General features: G+C 40.8%; 1 protein-coding gene and 1 long non-coding RNA gene across 2 annotated transcripts in view; one reads left to right on the top strand and one right to left on the bottom strand.

Moving 5' to 3' along the window:
- tmtc2a (transmembrane O-mannosyltransferase targeting cadherins 2a) overlaps positions 1-23,573 on the bottom strand; it is a 56,920-nt gene that overhangs the window by 12,326 nt on the left and 21,021 nt on the right. The window contains exons 2-8 of the mRNA XM_039791449.1: positions 18,918-19,533; positions 5,551-6,385; positions 4,892-5,006; positions 4,031-4,116; positions 3,094-3,278; positions 2,865-2,943; positions 1,590-1,711 (exon numbers count right to left, since the gene is read on the bottom strand). Of these exons, the coding sequence (XP_039647383.1) occupies positions 1,590-1,711; positions 2,865-2,943; positions 3,094-3,278; positions 4,031-4,116; positions 4,892-5,006; positions 5,551-6,385; positions 18,918-19,533 (2,038 nt within the window). The remainder of the gene's footprint in view (positions 1-1,589; positions 1,712-2,864; positions 2,944-3,093; positions 3,279-4,030; positions 4,117-4,891; positions 5,007-5,550; positions 6,386-18,917; positions 19,534-23,573) is intronic.
- LOC120553249 lies at positions 10,323-21,498 on the top strand. Its single transcript, XR_005638138.1, has 4 exons — positions 10,323-10,423; positions 10,694-10,800; positions 20,761-20,945; positions 21,061-21,498. It is a non-coding gene; the product is annotated as an uncharacterized LOC120553249 (long non-coding RNA).

Raw genomic sequence — 23,573 nt, 5'->3', positions numbered from 1 at the left:
ACACCCATCTGACTCCAGCAAGAGCTTTCTGACAGACAGCAGGGCTCCAATTTTACACTCAACTTATTTGTAAGCACGTTGACTTTGGGAGGAAGAATGAGGCAAATTAGTGGCTTTAGGAGGCACACTTGTTTTTTGCTAAGGAACGTAGATGAGTACACCACTATCAGGTTCCAGCTTTATTATTGCGTGGACTTAAGAAAGGGGAGATGGACACTTTGAAAGTTGATGTGTAGTAGTACTCAAGAAAAAAACAGCACTGCAGCACACGTGGGGGTGAACCACAGGACAAGACTTCAGTTTGACCTTTCATCCCTGTGTCTGTATTGTCAATTGACTCCAGCAGCACAGCCCAAAATATAGCTGATGGAGTGATTCAATAAGGAAGGAGAGTAATTGCATTATAAGCCTGTCCACTGGCCCATTGTCCAGGGTCCATCCAATCTCCTGTTCACTAAGCCCTGTAGTAATGGAGGGGGGGCTCTCTGAGAGTCCCTGCATGGATCTGCAGTCCTAAGCCTGAGGTAGCACAGCAGATGTCCAGCCACACTGGGCGACGCTATCCTGTATTTGTGTGTGCGTGTGTGCGTGCGTGCTGTGTATATCTTCAAATCTTTCAACAAAGAGAGGAAATGATCAGAACTAAGGTTTAAAGCCTGTGACGGTTGCGGCTGCGAGTATGTAAGGCACTGCAGGTTAGTTTCCTCAATACCCAAGGCTGTGGAAGGGAGGGGGTCAAACATGTCGAGGGGGGTAACAGAGTGCACGCAGTTCAACTCCTACATCTAAACTTAAATCAGCTGTGAACACATCTGTTGTCTCATACACCTGTTTTTGTTTTTATGGAATGGGAGAGGTGGCAGGAGGACGGGAAGTGGGAGTTTTCCCTGCCGAAAAAAAACATGAGAAGGGCAAGGTAACATTTGGGAGAAGTTGGGAAAACTTGCGTGCCCTTGATGTCTTCCAACACTCACATGTATATACAGATACACACAGTGAGGGAAGGAAAACACACAGATAATCTGGCGCTCATCCAATCACAGAGGGGTTGCTTTCATCCACAGCAGACAAACTCCCCACGTCTGTGACCCTCAGACGTCAGACGTGAATTAAAGCCACTATTTGGCTGGTTTATTAAGGCTATTTGGCATCAGTTCTGGATCAGGGTCGATCCAAGGCCACCGACAAGATATTTATCGCTTCAATCAGTTCTTCTTTCACACTGTGTGATCCTTTTTTCATCCAAGTAGTTGCGCTCAAGGTCAAACACGATATCCATGAATGCATCACAAGTCCTCAAGCTGATTTCTGATCAGGGTAGAGTAGTTTGTTAAGCATGCACCTTTCAGAATCAGAAGCTCACGCCTCATAACAATCATCACAGTTCTCCAGGCTCTGCGGAGGAATCGATAGGAAGGGTTGCTTGCTCCCATAAGTCACTCAATATGCATTATTCATCACTCCACGCTGCCACTTCAGGCCCATGTTTAATTACACTCTGCCAGGTTGTTAACCACTGCAATTGTTTCTAAGATAATGCTTTGGCCTGCCTTATGATTCTTTCTGTGTGTGTCAGTAATGGGACTTACAATGATGGATAGGTGTTTGCCATAAGTGAGGTGGGCAGGGATATGGTCAGGCTTGGCCCTGAGGGACTCTCTGTACCAGTGGCCTGCTTCCTCCAGCCTGTTCAGCCTCATGTAGGCCTCTCCTGAAACACAACACAGATCAAGATTAGTTATTTAGGATGATAATGATTAAAATCAATTTCCAACTACGGAAAACTTTTCAAGGCCTGCAAGGTGTTGCATGAAGCAGGAATCCTCATACAGAACATGATTCTTTTCGGATGTCATACGAGTTTATAAAATAATAATATCAATAAATGCAAAAATGAAATATTTGCAGCAAAAATACATGATTTCATTCTTCCAAAATATAATAGTGGTTTATAGGGTCTACGGTACTACATTATTTTTCAACAAAAAAAACAAATACGGCTGTTTTATCCTTTTTTACTTTTATTATTGACACACTAGTTTCCTGTGAACCACCTGTTTAAGCCACATTCTGCAATGCTTCTCAAAGAATCGCTCCCTATCTTTTTTTTCTAACAGGTGCCGGACAGATGAACTGAACTCTGCCTCTTATCCATAGGGTCAGCATTCCTCACATGCTGAATAAATACCCCAGTGTTGGGAAGTAAACACAGTTTTCCCTCAGAGAACAATTGTTTTGTTTAAACCTCTGTGAGATTTGGTTTGATCTGAGGACATGCTGTTGGCCCCTGGGGTAAAATGACATCAGTCCCCTGGACATCGCACTAATGCAAACACTCCATCGGCCCCTCCCTCCATCTGACAAAACACACTTCCCATTCTCATATAGCCAAGAAATATTTGCAGACATCTCCCTGCAATCTCAGCTATGCTGTCACAATGAGCTTCCAATAATGTTATTAGTGTTACAATAACAGAGAGAGCGATGTGATTTATTGCACGGATTAGCTTCAATCCTCTGCAAGAGAACACAAAGTTTGCACAGTGTTGGAATCAAACAGGTGGTCCAAGTTTTTTTTTTTGTGCAATAAGTTGATATAATTCAAAGCTCAGATAAAATGGAAAACAAACATCTTAAATGGAAACTAACATGTAAAATTCATCACTGGAACTTCAGCCAAACTTGTCCCAGGTCTACATTGTTTTACTCACGTTGCATGACGTTGTTTTTCATAATCAAATGGTTATGTTACCTCATTAGAATACTAATAAACATTTTAAAGCAGGTGTCACCAAAGTAGTTAAATGTGTTTTCCTGCAATTTCAATTTCTGCATTTCAAACAAAGATTCAGGGTGAAACTTACCCATCATGTTGAAAAGGCTGTGTGGTGCAAACTGTCTGGGCATTTTCTGTACCGCTTCCTTATAAACAGACAGGGCCTCCTGAAGTGGAGGACAAAGGTTCACTTAGTTTTTGTTTTGCATCAGTATAATACAGGCCTTGTAATTGACTAGGGACTCTTTGTGAAAACAGGCTTTGCGATCTAAACAGTTTCCTGTTAAATTCTAAATGGTGAAACTTGTAGTCCGAACCTCCTGCTGGCCCTGTTCATGGAGCAGTTTTCCCAGGTTGTACAGGCAGCTGGTGACAGAGCTCTTGTGGGCGTGGGGGTCCTTCAAGTTCTCATCTGGAATGTCGGCACAAGTCAGAAAGGTGCGCTTGGCCTCCTCTAGGTTGCCCTGGTTCATCAGGATGATTCCTGTGTTCAAGTAAGCCGCTGTGAAGAGGAGAAGATGTTAATTAAATAAAAATTCCAAAACACAGGATAAGATCCTGCTGTCCCTCACACATTCATTGTGCATTCATTGAACATTAGAATCCAAACGACTAAAGTCATTTTCTAAAGCTGTCAAACTCAAAAATGCATATTCTTTGCTTATTATATAATCAAGACAGTGAAAACCTTCTGTATTTAAGAGTGGAGAAGATGTGGACTATATACAAAGATAGTTGGGGAAGATGGACGTGCAGTAATATAACAAAAAGGAGACAGGACAGAGGTCAAAGGCAGATTATATTACCATAAGAAAAGTAAGTAAGAAAAAGAAATAAATTGGGCTAAAAGGAGATGAAGCTGGGGAAGAATTAAAGATAACTTATCAACTTGGAAAAGCAGTCTGGAGCCTGCCCTGTTCTCTCTCATGAAATTGTCCTTGGTACAGTAAAAGACGAACCCTCATCTCACATGCAAGCACTCAAGTGTGAGATTGAATCTCATAATTTCCCCGTCAAGCTAAAATAACCTGAATATGGCCCTCCAAATCAGCACGTGGCATAAGAACATCTAGTTCAGCATTCAAATTGGATCATAATGGTGTCCAATAAGGGACATTTAACTCACATCTGATTAATAAATAAACACCAAATACCAAAATCGAGTAATGTGCGAGAACATCTAATCGCTGACAACTCTTCCCCTGATCATGACCACCGCTGCGAAATGAGATTCTCTTTTTTAAGTTTACTTACATGCCAGTGTTGGCCGACTCCCAATGGCCAGTTTGTAATAATGCAGTGCCTCAGAAAAATTCTCGTTCTCCTGCAGCAGCAAGCCACTAATAGACAGAAAACAAGACAAAAGCGTGAGATATTTTACAACACCATAAACTGCATGACTGAAATTTGTCTTGTTATTTTGAATCTGTGGAGGTTTATCTAAAATGACAGCGCGTCAAAGTGACGAGGGGACTTTGGGTGAACGCTGGGAAATAAAACAACAAACTGTAGGAGCTTCTGTATCCCTTACCCAATATACCAATGCATTACTCCCAATACACCCAACCATCCATCATATTCAAATAGCACCTCAGTTTCAAAGAATGCACACCATCATTCTGTTTTCCCTTCTCCCTATGTTGCTTTGCCAGCTTCCTGACACTCGTAACTTGAGAGGGAACAGAGAAGTAGGGAGAAAATCAGTGTCAGCATGAGAGCAGGAGACATGGCTCTGCTTTGAGGTTTTGGCACCTTTGACACTCTTATGTTGCAGGATTGGAAGCGGCTTTGTGTCCTCCCACAGGCCTGCAAACCAAGACTAATCAAATCAGTAGCAGAAAGTACAAAGAGCCACCAGGGACAAAGTTATTTCCTCTTTGTTACACTCTTGCATCACCCTTGGCTCACTTGCTTCTATCCTCATGTATTAGATCTATTTTTTATTTTTTTTAGGTTCTTCATGTCTGTCACTCTCTCTGTATGCCTGTTCCCCTTCTCCCTTTCCGCCTTTCTTGTTCTGCCACTGCAACATCAAGTGATTGATGGGAGGAATCGCAACTCGTTCGTGTCAAGACTTTGCAAACAGGAGTGGGAGCGGTCGTCTTTAACACTCACAGGTTATACAGCATGTCAGCCATGTTCCCTCGGTGATGCAGAGCGTTTCTGTATGCTTTCTCCGCTTCCGCCATCTTGCCCTGGTTCTTCAGTACGTTCCCCAAGTTTCCCCAGGCTATGGGAGACATGTGTCAGTCAAAAGTTGCACTTTCAGAGTGGAAAAACTCAATGTTGGTATTCATTTAAAGATAGTGCTATTGCTGTCAATTTGCCAAAATAAAATAAGGTTGAATAAATCAGGTAATTCAATGACAAATTATCACAAACGCCTTTGTTACAATTTGTAAATAGTATTGCTTACGTTGATTGATTGATTGATTGAATGACTTCTGTGTGTATTTACAAATCCAGATTTGCATGGAGGAGCAGAAAGTCATATTGTGGATTTCTCTGCTGACTTAACTGCGTTGCAGTCCCCAAAGCAGAGATGTCACTGCATTTAAATGTGTGTGTTTATTGCTTATGATTATAAATCCAACTTTTCATTTGTAAGACGAATAATGCGTTATTTCTTCATTCAAAGGTTACACTGCCTTTCTTTAAATCAGCTTTTGGTGCTTGACAGTTTTAGATACTCCTACGCAGAGGTTTCTGTCTGTACTTAAAAAGTATTGAAGTTTGATGCCCATCCCTCAGGATAAACGCCGCCCTTCTCTTACCTTTAGCAGGATTCACACTAATCCCAGACTTGTAGAGATTCTCCTCATTGCTCCAGTCACTGTTTCTTTGAACAGTTCTGAGTCCATTCAGCAGCACTAGTCCTGTACAGAGACACAACAGTAAGGCCTTGCAGCCTCTAGTCCTCTGTCTGACGTACAAGGTTCTTGCACCAGCAGCAACCAGTAAACAAAAGCCTATACTGGGGATGTATAGTACCCTCTCTGCAATGACAAAACCTACATAAAAGAATAGGTTTGTGGCTGGGATGAAAGGCAATGAGAGGATGCCTAACGAAAATAGTACTAGGTGTTCTGTAGGGGGCAGGGGCGTCCGTGGAGGGCAGTGGTGGAGTCCAGCTGACCCGTTTAGGGTGGTCTTTGGCGGCCCCTGGTCTGTGTTATGGTTTGTGTCAGGGGCATGGTAACCATTCCCATTGGTGATTGATTTCCCATTAGTGACATAGGCTTTTCCATTGGTTTCCTTGGCTTTGGAGGCGGGGCCACGAAGGCCAAACAAACCCAGGAGGATAAATCCTCCATAAAAGGCAACAGTGTGAAGGTTCCTCCAGTCAGCCAAGGACCTGACCAAGGGCACAGCGTCCATGGACCAATCAAAACTGAGTTTGTCTGGGCAGAGCAGCAGCCAGGCGTTGGCGACCGGCAAATGGAGGAACGTTAGTGTTCGAGTGAGAAAATGTGGCGAGTCAGCTGCAGGGTTGTCAGAGTTGGAGAAGTTCGGAGGCTTATTGCCCATCCAGTAGAGGCGAGCTGACAGCAGAATCACTCCCCAGGAAGCCAGCACGGCGAGACTCAGCAAAACACTGATGTTCTTTTTCTGAAAGAGGAGAGAGAGAGAAAAAGTCACGCTAAAGGAAAACACCTAAATCAACATTTCAGTCCAGAAGAGCTTAGTCAAAGCCACAATATTTTGTTCCAGAGCACCTGAATTTGTTTTCATTTCAGAAGGCTATTTTAATACCAAGTTATGGGTCTGGATCAGAGCAACAGTGGTCCTATAAATGTATTGGTGGTCTCTGTAGACAACAAGTTATTAAGAAGGATGTTCCAGTATTTCAGTGTGAGCTGTTAGGGTTTGATTTATAAAGCCACCTTTGAAAAAAAGAAAATAAAAAGCTCTGAAATATATTATCCCACCATCCCATATAGAAAAAGAAACTGTGCAAAGCAATCTCTGGAATGTTTTTGATAGCTGCCTGGGGCATAAACCGCACTCACGTACAATTATACAGTTCTCTGTACTGCTAGCATACTTCTTAAAATTAAAATGCACCATAGCCAGAATCAACACAGCTCTATTTACATGAAAATAGTGAAATTTGACATATTCAAACTGGTGAAAAACATTTCATTGGGATTTGGACAGCTGTGCGCTGTACTGGATGTCACTTTCAGTCAGCAACAATGTGACATTACATCAAGATATAATCTTTTTTTGATGGAATATGTCATTCAAACTGGGGAAAGACACATTATGTATTTTGAATTTCACATTTGCCAATAATTTCTAAAATTTTAAGAACATTTTATAAAGGATAACAGGGTAAAAACCAAACAAAAAAGACAAAAATTACCACGTGAAATGAAGATTTTCTTCTACTATTTTTCCATATGTTCGTAAACCACACTCCACTCAGTTCTGACCTAGTTCAGGTCAACTTTGAAGTAAATTTGAAGCATGAGAGGCTTTCTCTCTAAGTCTCTCCTCATTGCCTGTCAGGATTTCAGAGTGTGACTGGTAATCAGCTTAGGACTCATTGTGTTGGTATGTAGATGCTGTTTACATCTCATAAGAGCATTAATTCTGCAGCATGATCACCATTAGGTCCTCTGTCACGCAACACCTTTAAACTAACTATCACATGCCAACCGGTTGTCACTGCAGCGGCCTCTACTGAATGGTCCCTTTATAAACATAAAATCGTGTTAAACTCCTAATGGCTGTATTGATACATATTTGGAAGGAGACATAGAGGACATTTGGTTGGTGACTCTCTAGGAAAGTCAGTCTTTGGTGCAAATTAGATTCAAAGCCAGACTCCCCGGGGTCAAAACTATTGTACTACTGTATAATTAATTTCAGTTGCTTCACATTGGACTATATAGATGTCTGGAAGTCTATAGTTTGAGTTACAGTTGCAAAGACATGACAAGGTTGTGCGCCGTAAGACAGCGATACATCTTCTGTCTGTTCCGTCAGATTTCTTCAAAACAACATTCTGATATGCTTTCTGAAATCAAGTACTGCTTAAATCTGATTAAGTGGTGTGTTTTGGTCAAGATTAAGTACATCTGATTTCATTTCTTTCAATAAATACCGTTTAAACTAAAATGTCATACAGGCTTATTGACAGAGACAGCCTGGCGCGGTCCTGAGCAAAAAGTGCTTGTTATTCATGTTACTAACAGAGTTTACCTAATGGACTAAAAAACGACATCATGTGTGATGAGCACAATGATGCTGCTCACTTCCTAATTTCTGAGCCCATTTATTCTTTCTGAGCACCAGTAATACTTAATATGAACTCTATTTGAACCTGGCCAGGGGGAATTTGAGCTGTGTGTGTGTGTAAGCACACAAATGCATGCCTTCATAATGTAAATGCTGTTTATACTGTGTGGTATTATAGCCCAGGACAGGAGACGTCAACATATTAGTAGTCAAGTATTTATCATACAGTATTGGCTTCTATAACGCAAAGTGTTGATCCAGTGTAGCCCTACTTTTCTTTTGATCTCTTAAGTGAGTTTACTACAGCAATAATTTAGACTCACTGTATAATCTGCTTTAAATTAATTGCACAATACACAGATACGAGCTACGCAGAGCACAAAGAACAAGCTTTCATTTGTCTCATTAATAAACTTTTGAGAGAAATATTCCCTCTCTTACAATGAGCATGAATGAGTATAAGCTTGCGCCTTTTTTTAAGAACCATGATGGAAAACACAAGTTATCCATAACAAACCCATGTTAGGATTAGAATAAGAGGTTTAGCATTGACTCGCGTGACCTATAGTGGCTCCAGTTGATTTCTCCACATCTCAAATGGAAAAGCATGTTCTCTCAAGAGGTTGGCTGAGGGAGGAAGTGTAGGTACAGCTTGGTACAGAGAGCCACTTGTCAATAGTAAGGTGGAAAAGGGCCAGTTCATGGAGTACAACATTTGGAGAAGCAGTGAGGAAATGAGACTGGAAAAAAATTGGATATTGATTTGGATGCTGAAAGGTGGTACACAAAGGATAAGAGAGAGTGCCTTTTACACAAAAAGGGGGGTGTGCTTATTGATGGATGAGTGCATATTGCTTGTCAAGGGAGGAAACTGTCTGAGAAATCCAATTCTGCTTGGTATAAGAAGATAAGCCAATTCCAGCAAGAGAGTCATTTGTGGTATTAAGGCGAGTGAGCTTCATTTTACCCGTCCCCGCCTGGTCTATTTCTAAATCGTTCCATAATTGACTTCCCGATCAATCACACAACTCAAACTGCAAGCAAGCATGCTAGAGCGGAGGCTGGATCTGCTTTTAAATGATGGATGACCACATTCACACACTCAGCAGCAAATAACTATAGTTTTCTAGCCAACTTAACACAAGCATGTGTGTGATTTTAGAAGCAACAGGTTGATGAATAGCAGGGAAGAAGTAAAAGGAAGGCTGGTTTTATTTTCTGCATTGCTAAAGTCTGGTATGACTTTCCTTCTCTCAGTAGAGTCTTCTGTTGTCAGTTGAAAATAGATCTCCAATAAACCAACCTCCTCCCTCTAACAACTGAATTATTCCCTAATCAACTACACCCTTTAATTGCTCTAAAAAGTCATTTAAGCTCTATTCTATCTCCTGTTGATTTATAGATTTTTCCAACAATTCCAGCTTACATTGTCTTTCTAAGGTCACAGGAATATTGGCAGGGGACATACTGACTAATACAGCCCTTAAAATGAGCTGATTTTGTGCTTTTGTGGTAATTTACAACTATTTTGATTCTCTACTTGTACATACATTTTAAGTAAGTACAGTGGATTAATGCCTAAGATGGATCATACAATGGGCACCTACAGGTATCTATGAATCTGCTCTGGGAATTAAATTTGAAAACTACCTAAATTGTAGACATTTCTTGGACATCTCATATACCCTGTTTACACGTACATGGTTATTTTGAAAAACTGAGACATTTCCCTTCGTTTGTGCCCTTCGTTTACACGCAAACGGAGAATTTGCCTCTGAAAACGATTCTTTCTAAAAACTCCGGCCAGAGTGGAAATTTTGGAAAACTTAGTTTGCACGTTTGCATGTAAACTGAGACAAACAGAGGTTTAGGAAGCCAAGGAAGTGATTCGCTGCTGTTGTTGCTATTTTCGGGATTCTGATTGGCTAACGTGGGCTTGAGCTTCTCGTTACACTGCCACCTACAGGTTTGGCATGCTCTTGACGGCATTGACTGCATATATATATATATATATATATATATATATATATATATATATATATATATACATATACACACACATACACAGGTACGTGTAAATGAACACATTTCTGAAAACTGAGAGCTGTGTACAATGTTATTTTTGAAATAAATGTTGAAATGTTGAATGAAAAAATAAAATTGAATGGAATTTTTGTATGAAAATAGCCGGCCACGTGTAAACGTAGCATAATATGGTGCACACTGTTTCCTGGCAGGAGAAGCACAGGTGCAACTGATCACATTAACGATGGCCCTGCCACACTCGCGTGTTCCAGTAAGCTCAACACCAGCTCAGACCTAATTAAGGTTATGAGTCACACCTGCGTTTGACAAGCCCGACTAAAACAACAAGAAAGGCCTCTTCTGCTTCTACATTTCCTTGTAAGTAAAAAGAAAAAGAGAAAACTTTGTTTATATAAACTCAATGAAAAACATCTAATTGCCTTTTACAGCAACCTAAAATGATCAGGCTGATTTCTTGGCTTCAACCAGAAAACTTAAATGAACGCTTGTGTTGTCCTGTCCTGATAAATCGATCGAAAATGTACCCTTTTCTAGACTCTTTTTTTTTTTTTTTTTTTCAACATTCTTCATGCTTTTTTGAAGTTTCTGTTGATTTCTTCAAGGTTTTTGTTTCTTCTTTACCACCAGATTCACCACTAACACCGACCTATCAGGCTGGCTACATACTGGATGCGTGGCGTGAGTGTGTCAGCTGCGTGGCGTGTCCGTTTTTATTTCGGCTCCCATGTTAACAGGTTAGAGCTTGCACACTGCCTGCGTGACACGCACATCTCAGGCGCGGCTCGAAGCCGGGCCAAAAACGAGTGCATGCTAGAAACAGAACCGACGCCTATTTTTTCACGCGACACGCAAGCGTGTTGGAAGCGTTTCCATTCAAAATGAAATAGGAAAAGATGTTTATATGTCATTTTGACACGAATACATTTAATAAATGACATTTTGATGTTTGAAAGTCTATAGGTTTTGACATAAATGAAGATAGAAATGCAATTTAGAAAAATAATAATAATTATCAATTTTCAAATATTGATTACGGATGGGCAGGCACACATATGTGTTTATATTTGTGGGTAACAGTGTGTATGTAATGGGTATGAGGATGCTGCGCGGGTTCCTTTTTTGGCTGCCTTTTTATTTGTTTTATTTCATTGTTTTATTTTCTATTGTTTGTATTTTCATGTTATGTCATGATACATATATTACATTTGTACCATGTATATATGTGTATGGTGTTGCATTACCAAATTTTTATTACAAACGTTTTTTTTTCAAATATTGCACCTGTCAATACAGAACGAAATATTCTGTAGCCTATTTTGCCGTCAATACTGCCAACGTTGTCTTTGCTGTAATCAAATCAGTACATATTTATGTTTAACATGAAGTATACTACTGCTTGAGTGCAGTAATCAATGGGAAACATAAATGTATACAGACAAGGTTAGCAACAGCAGCGCCACGCCACGCATTCAGTGTGTAGCCGGCCTTAGTTTTACACTTAATTGTGTAATTCATGACCAATAAATCTCATTTATATGAAATGATATCTATTTTGGAGTTAAATAAAAGCTGAAATTATGAAATTATTTTGACTAATAGTTCAAATCAGAGGAACATATGTTGAGAGAATCCCAGACTGGTATATGTCAAAGTTTAGTCAGGATACTGTTTTGAAACAATTTCATTTTTTTCTCTCAAAATGCTACAAAACACCCAAAATTAAACGAAAGTAGTAAACTGATCTTTAATTATACTCGGAGAAGGTTTCTATGGAACCATGTGTGTAATTTTTGTGCAATTTATTTGAAATAAACCCATATATCTGATATTAAAAAACGTTTTCAAACCGGGTCAAATTCAACCCGAGGACAACAGGAGGGTGAAGTCAAATTCAAGCATTTATGTATACATGCCTTTTTCCAGGTCAATGGCCATTTGAACTGTGGCTGATGCTAATACAAAGTCCAGCAAAAAAAAAAAAATAATAATCATATGGAAAGTTACCCCGGACTGAAATCCAAACGCAGTTAGCCACAATAGCTAATCCAGGGGGTTACTTTCTGTATTTACTTTAAGTTTTCTTCTAATTTCCCTGTTTTCCGCTTTACTGCTGTCTAACTTAAATTCCTGGGAACATGTTCTAGCTATGATTGATTGGCCTTCATGCGATCTGTTTGGATCCATGTAGGACGGCTGGCATAATCCCCAGCCAACTGTCAAACGCAACATCCCGGGCGCTCCAAGCCCTTGAAACCTTCCACATATCGCCTCCACTTTGGATTCTCATTTGGAAATTCAACGTCAATTTCTCTGTACTTTTTTTTTTCTTCTCTTTCAGTTTATCATCCACTTTTTTTCTCAAATTAACCCTTCTCTTGTTCCCTCCGTCTCTCTCTTTCCACACATAAACATGCAGTATTAAACTCCCGAGCCTTCATTTTTTTAATGGTGCCATTCATTAATAGCTCTGGTTTTATTAATCCCAGAAGTGTGTGGTCTGCCTGTTGACACTGTAGCGTGCACAGTGTTTAAAACATATCTGAAAAAAACAGCGGGATACGGCTGACTTGCATACGCGCACTGTTTAAAGCGCCTGTGGACTGACGCAGGACAGCAGGGGATCAATCTTTCGGACTTTTCTAGTTAAAGTCATGTCCAATTGAAATGGCTCATAACTCGTTCCAGCATACTGGGCTGACTGTGCATGGGTTTTCTACTACTTGTTTGAGAAATTTAATGCAAAATTTAATGCAAAAGTTATCTTGTTATCCTCCAAAATCTATTTAAGAAAATGTTGGTTATTATAATAACCATAGATTTATTGTATCGCCAAAATAGAGAAAAACTAAACAAGCATCATGCCAACCGTAACGTTTAAGTTGCCAAGTATTCTTGAAAAGATTATCTAAATATCATTTTGGAAAGAAATCTTGTTGAGGTGGAAGCTACATCATCCTACTGTGGAGCAATTCTTTCTCAGTGACGTGTGCATGGAAAGGCCTTCAAAGTTCTGGACACACTGTGTTTGCCCAACACACATCCAGCAGCGCTCACATTTGATGCATTACCAGTGACATGCTAAATTGTGATGAAAGGTACAATGAGGCATGCATGCTGCTCTCTAATGTGTTCGAGATTCTGCTGACTTGGCGCAAGTCACCCAAGTCATCAGACAGCAACATTGGCTGGCATTGAGAGGGCTGACTTTGATAAAGTGACCTAATTACCCCATAGTTCTCTCCATGAAAGCCTTGCTGCTGCTGGCACAGAGACCTGTAATGAGACGGGTCACAGGTTGAAGCCTCGCGTGCTGTTTGCCAAGACAGCTGATAAAAGCAGGGGGTGCCGGCGGTGTTAACTTGACACTAAAAGAGCTTCCTGTTTGAGTAATATGGGGACATCAGTGTGAAAGGGAATAAGCTTGATGTAATGTCATGCACCTGATTTAGTTTTGTTGGCTTTGCTGTAGTTACCTGACAGACATTCATCGATTAATTTGTGCTACTGAAGATCATTATGAACAGCTTAAACACGCGTTCCAAGTACGAAAATACAATGGGCCTCATTCAAGAACCACTTGCACAAACAGATGAGTTCTTAATTGGCATGTAAAAGTGATTTAAGGCCCCGTTTACACTTGTTACTTCAAATGTCTTGTGTCCGGATAAAATCCGCATTGGGAATTTAAGATGCCACATATGCGTCACCGTGGGCTAGATCACAAATCGGATGGCTATGTCTTGGTTTTCCCGTTTTACATGTAAACCAGTGTTGGCCCCACTACAGCCCAGAGGGTACTGGTAATGCATCTGAAGCTGTATGGTGACTGAGAAAAAGGTTGGAAGGAAAATAGCTTTGCACATCCTAGTATGTTGGTTACAACAATTAACATTTAGAAACAACTATCTATAGGCAGCCACATGAATGAATCCCATTCATGGACTATAATAAGTTGAATCGAGCTATTCAAAACAGGTTTGTGCTGTTAGGATGGTTTGCTGAAACTGCTTTTTTTTGTGTAAGATAAGTTTGGGATAAAAAATAAGAAAATTATCTTGCCAGATGAAAATCTAAAGATGTCGTACTTTTGACATTTTATACCCATGAACGCAAGCTAAATAAAGAGCATGCAGCAGAACATGCAGGGCATAGTCTCATAGTCGAATGCTTCTGCTACAAGGAAATTTGGCACCACATCAGCTGGTTACTTCTATTGTCCATGTGACTCACATAAAATGCTATATCTGTCATCCTTCATTTGACTCCAGGTGAACACACTGAAGTTTCAGTAAGAAAATACAAAGGCGTGAAGTATGGAGAATTAGGGAGAGTGAGATAAAGTCCTCACATATAATCCAGCCTTTTTACTGGAGGAACTGTATTAAATGTCACACCTTTTGATTTAGAGCTTTTAAAGCAAACTATATCCCTGGACGTCGTCTAAAGCTTTGAGACTCTTTCATCAACCTGTTTGTTTTAGCCATTGACAAACTAAGAGTGGAAAGAACAAAGACACAATGATGTTCTTATGATGCTAGCATGTGCGACTCATTGAGCCTTCTCAATAGGCTGCTGTGCTAACACCGCACCTTTCTTTGTCTCCATCAATCACTTTCTAACTCTCCCTCCGCCCTACCTCTTCTCATTTCCAATCTCATCTCAGTCTGATTAGGGAGTTAATAGGATGAGAAATGGAGTGCTGGCCGAGGTGCATCTGTCCCCTCCGCTAGCTGCAGCTGATTTGCATTTCTTTATTGTTTGTGGCTGCTGAGAGCCAGCGGTGAGATAATGTGATGTGGAAGATTTTTCAATCTTTTGCTTTATTGTGAAAGAAATTGAACATTTTTGATTGAATTGCTAAGCATGTGATACAGACGCTAAGTCATCCAGTAGGTGAGAAAGACCAAGAACAGATAAAGGAAAGGAAGTGAGGACATAGTTTCCCTCTCCCTTTGCTTAATCTCTCTCGGTATCCCTCTCCCTTTCGTTTTCCCATGCGTCCCGAGACGTCTGGCTCATAATCGAGGAAACGACTGCCCCCGTGGCTGGCCCCGGCACATAACGAGCTCCCCGCCAAGATAACTGTGACCGGGGCAAAAAGAGGAGGGCATTGCCAGAGTGATAAACGAGCCAGATGTGCTGGAGGTGGCGGTGGGGCGCTGGAGGTTTGGCACCAGGAGCTGACGGGCTGGCACAGGGATGCTGGCCAGGGCTATTGTGTCTGGGAAGAGAGGTGGAGGCAACTGATGATATCCCAGCTCTCCTGTGTGATAAATACAAAGGGAAATGGGATTCTGACAAGCGCTGAGGGTGATGAAATCTTTCAGACCGTAATGCAACAGACTGGTTGTGGTTTCATTTCCAAGGCTCTGTCTCTACGGTCTTTGTTTATGGGCAGACAAAAGAACGGGGACGACTGATGATACAATATAATCCCGACATACACTGCATTTTAAGAAGGATTGAAATTTGTCAGTAGATTTCTTGTCAATATTTCTTTCTATTTCACAATTTTAGGTTGAGACTATGTGGGGTGGGCGATTCAACAATTATCACCTGTTCAACCCCACTGACTCACCTGTTTGTCAGTCAGTACAAACTCATACTGTGCAGCCAATGCAAGGCAATTCATTTTAAATTCCAATATTTCATATTAAACAAAAGTTAGGCCCTGAATCATGTTTTACATCTTGCTTCTCTAAAAGCCAAAGATCTTTAGTCGCACAGTTAAGAACTGGTATTCATCCTCTGGCCATTGAGGGTGGCAGATTCAAAAATATTCAGGAGGAAAACAAATGAAAAAATGATTTAGAAGTGGAAAATAAGCCATTTTCCTTTGTACTCATGATTATATAATTATATATTGTCTTCTTCATCATCTGCAAGAGAGTTGCATCCTTTTTCCTGCTGCGTAGATGCTCCAATATGATTTAGCAGCTTTAATAAATTATGTAAAGATGTAAAGGACGTGTTGTTTTGCACCTGTGCAAAGGTCTAGCAGTCGTGACACACACACACACACACACACACACACACACACACACACACACACACACACACACACACACACACACACACACACACACACACACACACACACGAGTCAATTCTACAGAGCACTGAGAAAAAAAACCATTACTCCCTCTCTCTCTGCTCTCTGATTTCTCTGGACCGCTCACCGCAGGCCCTCTAATAACAGTTGTGGGTTATCATTCTGCCAGAAACGACTACTGGAGAAGCTTCCCCACAGGTATGGTAAAGCCTTACACACTTGAAGGTAAAACATGTTTTCATTCGGAGGCTGGCTGTGTAAACAGGATAGTCACGCTGAAGTTTGTAATTTGCTGCAGTTTGTATACACCAGAAGGTTTCACAGGACGTTTGTGATATATTCTACAAGGATAAAAACCATGCAACAAACAGAGGTATTTATAGATGTTTCCTCAAGAAAGAACAACTATAAAAAGATTCCCGTGCACACACACACCATTTAGAGCCAGACTGTCCTTGCTCTGTAAACCCAAGGGGACTTTTTATTACGCTAGTTATGCATTTTATGAGGGCCATCATGTTGGCTAAGGAGCAGTTTCTCTAATCAAACGTAGATTGCCTATGAGAGGAGCTTTTCCAGTCAAACACTGATCCCTTTAATCAGATGAGTCACTGCGACAAGGTTGTCCTTCTCAGATAAATGGAGTTTGAAGGGGAAAATGGAGTCCTGTAGAGTTTTTCCTGCAGAGAAAGTATGGGCTGCAGTTGAATAGTCTTTTTTGCTTAGGAGGTTCCCAACTGAGAGAAATGACCCAAAAGTATCTAAGTGGCAGCCACAATGAGAGTTGGTCCAATTCTCTGATTGCTAAGGAAAGGTGCTTCAATGTTTCATTTTTTATCTCCCTGACGGCACTATACTTTAAAACAGGAAAGGAGATAATGCCGTCCCCATATTTCCTTGCAGCAGCAACATTTTAACTTAAAAATGACGCACCATTATGCCGTTCATGGAAACAAACAATGTGCCTGTCTGCTGAAACTTTAGAGTTATTTTCATACAATCAATGGAATTGGGATTCATGTCGATAAATGAGTGGACATGAGCCTGCAAGAATGCATAGGGCAAAATATCTAAAATACGCTTTTAGTTGTCAAATTATTGTATTTCGCCACGTCAGACCCACATCAATAACATCCTTAACTCATAAACTTTGGAACTCTCTCCGGTTGGACCTAAGATCTGTGGACACTGTGGAAACTTTTAAAGAGCACCATCTGTTTAGACTTGCTATAGTTTAGTTTTTTTTACGTTTTTAGCTTGATGTCTGCATTTCAAGTCTTTTGTTTGGTTTTAAACTTGCTATTGTGTTTTCCTTGTGACATCTGCTCTTGAAGGGTGCTATATAAATAAACTTATTATTATTATTATTATTATTATTATTATTATTATTATTATCCAGCATCACATAATTACATAGCCAAGTGTAAGTGCAGTTGGATTCTCTTAGCACCGGGTTATCGTTTCCTATGTCCTTATGAATTCTCCTTCACATCTTTCCTTGACCTCGTGACGTTTTCCATGGAGTTAAACGAAAAGTGTTTAGGAAAAGACATAGGACCTAATTGTTTTGACAATTTGACTGCAGCCATGGTGTGTGTATATGTTTGTACTAGTGCTGTCAGTTAAACCCATTATAACGGCGTCAATTTCTTTATCGTGAGATTAACGCTCTTTTTGGCCTAGCAAACTTTATAGTATTTCTCACATGCTGTTGCAACAACTAGTATCGTTAGAAAAAACTACACCACCACACCGGATCTAGCTAGACTGGAAACAAAACAACAAGGCACGCCGCACACACTTGTTTGGGCTTGCGAGCCGGCCAAAGAGTAGTAGGCTAACGTTACGTTTTGAGTGGATGGCGAGCGCGAGACGCCGAAATGGATGCCAATAAGATTCTGAAGGGTAAGTTTACTTTTAAAAAGTCAAAAGTTATCTGTGTGTTTTGTCGTTGTGAACTGAGCTATCATCGCAGCACGTCCAGTCTGAAATACCTGATGGCCAAGCACACAGCTGATGCGAATTCTCCGCCACCTCGTCAAAGCCAGGCGACAAAAGCACAAAGCGAGCTGATCCACTTTTCCATGTTGATAAAAGCATTAAAATGAGAAAAAATAATGGGACAAAAAGAAATCAAGGGACATTTAGAATAGATAAAAATGTGTGATTAATTGCTATGTTAACTATGACATTAATGCGATTAATCGCGATTAAATATTTTAATCGTTTGACAGCACTAGTTTGTACATTTGTGTATGTTTGGACAGCTTGCTCGAGAAGTGGAACAAATCATTTACCAGAGTAGGACGTGTTACTGTTTTTCTGCACATACCTTTTGTCACCTTCAATTTAAAAAAAACAACTCACCCCGAAAATAGCTTTTCCTGTGCAATGGCTCTTTTTTCCCAAAACAAACACAAACACACATAATGAGGCTGAGATCCTAATCTAAATCTCCTTGCATTAATGTGTATCTATTTACTGCAGCAAACTGAAGTTGGTGGCAGCGTTGCGAGGAAGTGGAAAACTTCCCCTGTGCATATAGTTTCTTCCTGTTTAGCAGATGACAAATGAGAATAGCTTTTTCATGCGCCAACTGTGCGCTTTGCACTGGCAAAGAGCTTTCCTAATTACACTCCTAATGAAAAGCAAACAGCACGCACACACAAAACTTAATCCACCATACAGGAACCATTAACAGCTGGCTGGATGAGGTATGCCTCTGAGGGAGGGAAGAGGAAACTGGTAGATGCCAAGAGCCAGTGAACACACCGGCTCCTATGACATGCATTCATTTACCTTTCCAAGCAGGAGAAGAAGCGCCTGGGAAAACCGGAGTCTCTGGAACACAAAAAGGTCGTAGACAGCCGACACGGCCAGCACCGTCACCCCCTGCTCCTTCCACAGCATACTGGCTGCTGCACACCACAGGCAGCCCAGCATCCAGCCCCAGCACCGGGTGACTGAGCTGCCACCACATCGCCCGGGCTGACAAGTCCCACGTGGGTCCCTACGAAGTCCACAGTGTCTCATATAACAGAGAAGAGACAGCAAAAAAAACAACGCAGCACCAACGTCCGCCCTCCCAACCACACCAGCCACGGCTTCAGTGTGAACGGGATGAGAAGCAAAAAGAAGGCCAGCCAGCAAGCTCCACAGTCCTCCACCCAGAAGCGGGCGACTGAAGGCCGTGAAGAGGGCGGTGACAAGCCCGTGCAGCACCACGTTCAGCAGGTGGTAGCCCCAGGGACGCAGGGCATGCAGGGTGTAGTTGAGGCGGAAAGAGAGGGTGCAGAGTGGACGGTAGGACTTGTGGCTGCCACTGTGAGTGAGCAGGGTGCCCCAGAAGTCGTCATACAGGATGTTGGTCCACGGCGTCTCAGGAAGAAGGTCCTGGTTGGTCTTGATGGCTCGGCTTAAGGAGCAGAAGAAAAAAAATTGCAAAGATTTCATCAAACAATATTTTTTAATATGATACATATTAAATGGTTACATTTATTCATTTTATTATTTTGGATCGTTTTTATAACAGTAAAGTTGTGGGCCATAAAGCCAAAACAATGAACGGAAAGTCGTTATAAATCTTTTATGGGAACTGCAGAGTTGGCTCTTATGTCACTATGAGTGAAGTAGTCATGTAAATGATTGTTAATATATATTTATAAAAAAATAAAATAAGAGCAACTTACTGCAACTAAGTTCTATATAAAATATATATGGCAGCTTTAAAATCAATAAAAAACATTGTATTACAGCAATTTGACATGCGAGTATGAATAAATCATTTATTTATATGGACTTTTTTTGGACACACATTACAACATGTGCCCACATGGAATAATATGTTTTCCACATTTCTGACAATGAAATCAGTGAAATTTAATAGACAAATGCAATGAGGACGCCAAATGTAATGATGAAATACACAGACGTGTGTGCATTGTTGCTCTCTCTCTCTCTCTCTCTCTCTCTCTCTCTCTCTCACTCACTCACTCACTCACTCACTCACTCACTCACTCCACTCACTCACTCACACACACACACACACACACACTCTCTCTCACAGGTTGTTTCACACCTCTGAGGCTGCTGTGGATTCTCATAATTAGCGGATCATTACTGGGGACATGAGCTGCAATCGTGTACAGTCACAGCCTGCAACAAATGAGGTTCACCACAGGGATTAAGAGTGATGAATAGCAGTTACAACAACTCAGAGTCGAATGGGAGAATCCCCCACAAGACTAGTATTATAAATAAAAAACATTTAAAAATCTGAATTGTGATGGGAGATAATAGTAACTTGGTGCAAAGGCAGCTGGTAGCTTTTGAAAAAGGGCTTTTAACTACACTCAGCTGTAGACAATCCCACCCAACGAGTAACAAGCTGACTCATGTACTCGAGCAAACGAAGAAAATCTTATTTCAAATCATCTTTATAGTCAATGTAAACATAATTATAAAAGAAACCTATAATAATAAAGGAAACCATGCATTCTTCATTCAAACCACAACACATGCTGATTTTTGTACCAGGCCACATATTGTTTTTGCAGGTTGCAATATGCAATAACCTATGCTTATTTGATAATGGATTTCCAAGATTTGATCACGCTGGACTAATGGCAATCTTCTTTTTCAGGGCTTGATTACAATCAGCGCTGTTTCTGTGCTTGTGCATGGCGCACCAGAGAGGGAAAAGGACAACGACAGGGGGCCAGCCGAGGACTTCCTTTGTCTGGAGATTGTAACTTAGTGCTGAGTGCATAAAGAAGAGGGAGGGAGAAATTGAGCTGCCAGCCTGTACCCAGCATGAGAGCAGGAAAGGTAAAACTGAAAGATTGACAATGAGGGGGGAAAAAAGCAGATGAATCCAGTGTCAAAGCGAGAATTGCTCTAGGTGTTAATCCTAATTTAAATGTTTTGTTTTCTCCTTCAACAGTCCTGTCATCGCGTGAGCTATAATAAATTCCTTCATTTCCCAGGATTGTTCTCCATCAGGGAAAGGAAAGTGGTTGTTTCTCAGGCTCGGAGTTGCAACAAGCCAAAGTAGAACTCTCCCTTGTCCGGAGGACCCAATGCATTACATCATCCAGTTTACAAATCTTTTTTTTTTTTTGCTTAAGTTCAACAGTAAGCTGTTATTCATAAAACAGTTTACAGTTCCAGTGCGGAGTATGATAAGATGGCAGGAGGACTCAGGATATAAGAGCAATAAACATGTATTGAAAAGTAATGATTATTAACATTGAAAGTTTTATTAATGCTGTATTTACATTAATGTCCTTGGAGACAATCTCACATTACTAAACCGACTATGTGACTTTCCTTAAAATTCACATAAAAGACTGAAAGAGAATAAATAGCATGTCCAAACCTACAATTGTGGCCATGTTTTTTTTTCCACTTTACGGTCCCCTCAGGCAATAACAGCACACTATCAAATCCAAACATGGCTAGATTCACCCCCACCCAGCACCCTTGAGTCCCCTGGCATGCCTTGGATCTCAATACTCTCTGGTGATAAATAATTTAAATATTCAAATCAGCGCCAACCGCTCATCTCCCCTCCCTGCCCGGCACTGGAGGATAAAATGAAAGCATTGGCCATGAGGGTTTGGGAATTGGTTGAAAGTACTGGTTGTGTGTGTGTGTTTGAAATAAATAGCTACATGCAAGGTGCGTGCGTGCGTGCGTGCGTGCGTGCGTGCGTGCGTGCGTGTGTGTGACAGCAAAGGCTGCTCTGACGGCTTCATTGAGACCTGCCGCTGCAGCGGTGCAGATAGAGTGGTCTCCCGTAGTGATTGCTCTTACAGAGGGGGGTCTTTTGTATTCAGCCACCGTATGTGGGGCAGGCAGGCAGGCAGGCTGCGGGGCACTCTATTCACAATCCTCAAAGTACAGGACGGGCTTGGTCTTTTCAATTTTCGTCTTCTTTTTTTTTGTGGGGGGAGGTAAAATCGGAGGGATTTCCATCAAAAGCTGAAAGGAGACATTTTTTTTAGGTCCGTTTGTATGTAATGGGGTGAGGTCTTCTTTCACCTGACCACTTCTTTTAGTGAAGAGAAAATTGGCTGTCTCTCAGTGTTTGGGTATGTGTCTTTTCAATATGCAAATGAAGCACTCCACCACCTCCTCAACAACAGTGATCTCACCACCAGTGATTTGCTTTTTCATGTGCTGTGGCTGCCTACAGACTCCCACTTGGCCTCTTGTAGGGACTGTAGGCAAACATACATTAAAATGTGCAAAATATAAGGAACTGACTGATCTGTACAATGATTAGGTGAAGTAAAAGCCAATATTCATTATTATACCACATCAGTCCCAAAGGAAGAAATGTGGACAAAGAGAGGAAGTGGTTGTTTTTTTAAAGATGCCTCCATGATTTAGTAAGGGTGGAAAGGAAATCATTGCAGCTCCCAAAAATACAGCTAAGGTGGAGCTGAATCTACCGGCAGATATCAAAAGAGCTGGCCCATGGAATAAATAGATTTGCCCTCCTCTGTATATATTCATGTAACTGAGGGGATGAGTATTTTCAACCTACAATAATTACTGTTAATCTGGTTATCAGCAGGTGTATGTGTGTAAGTGGATACTTCTTCAGAGTTTCCTTACTGAAAATCATCTTAATATTAAAAGGTGCTCTGTAGAATTTTCTTGTACACAAAGTTTTGTTAAAGTAACATGCATTGCATGTATCCTTAAAGCGTAACTCTCACCAAAATGCAACCTAGGGTCTTTTTGTGAATGTACCCGAGTCAAACTTTCATTTAAAAAACATATTTAGGACGGAATCACACTTTTAAGATTTACCATATTTTTGTTTTTCAGTCAAATGGCCTTGGGGTACACAAACAATGTTGTCAATGCTTTCGTTAAGGTGTAGAGCCCCTGGTGATACTTCGAGCAAAGTTTCATATTGTGTCAAGCCTTCTTAGTGTTTTAAAAATAGCTATTTTGAGGCTAGCATAAAAATGCCCCTAGCACTCCCATTCAAAAGGCCATTTGACTGAAAAACTAAAATACGGTAAATCTCCTCGTCCTAAATATGCTTTTAAACGAAAGTTTGACTCGGGTACATTCACAAAAAGACCCTAAGTTGCATTTTGTCGAGAGTTACGCTTTAAGGTCTAACAAACATGTTGAATGCATTTTCTTTCTCATAAAACATTTGCAAAGCCAAAAGAAAATTCTTCAAAAATGTAGATTGCGAATTTTTGATTGCTTGCGAGTATTCTTCTTTACTGCCGTTGTTTGTCGGATTGCTACGTTTCTATCAACGTTTAAATGTTACAAATTAAACAAGTGTACATTCACAAAGCTGTACACAGGTTATGTGAGTTTAAGTCCCAAATTACAAGCAGACCTATTTACACACATGAACACATAGTAATGTAAGCTATACAGGCTATTCCAAACAACTATTCCTAACCAATATCAATATTTACT

Source organism: Perca fluviatilis, chromosome 23, assembly GCF_010015445.1.
Source record: "Perca fluviatilis chromosome 23, GENO_Pfluv_1.0, whole genome shotgun sequence".
Classification (NCBI taxonomy): Eukaryota; Metazoa; Chordata; class Actinopteri; order Perciformes; family Percidae; genus Perca; species Perca fluviatilis.
This window is presented reverse-complemented; position numbering and strand designations above follow the sequence as displayed.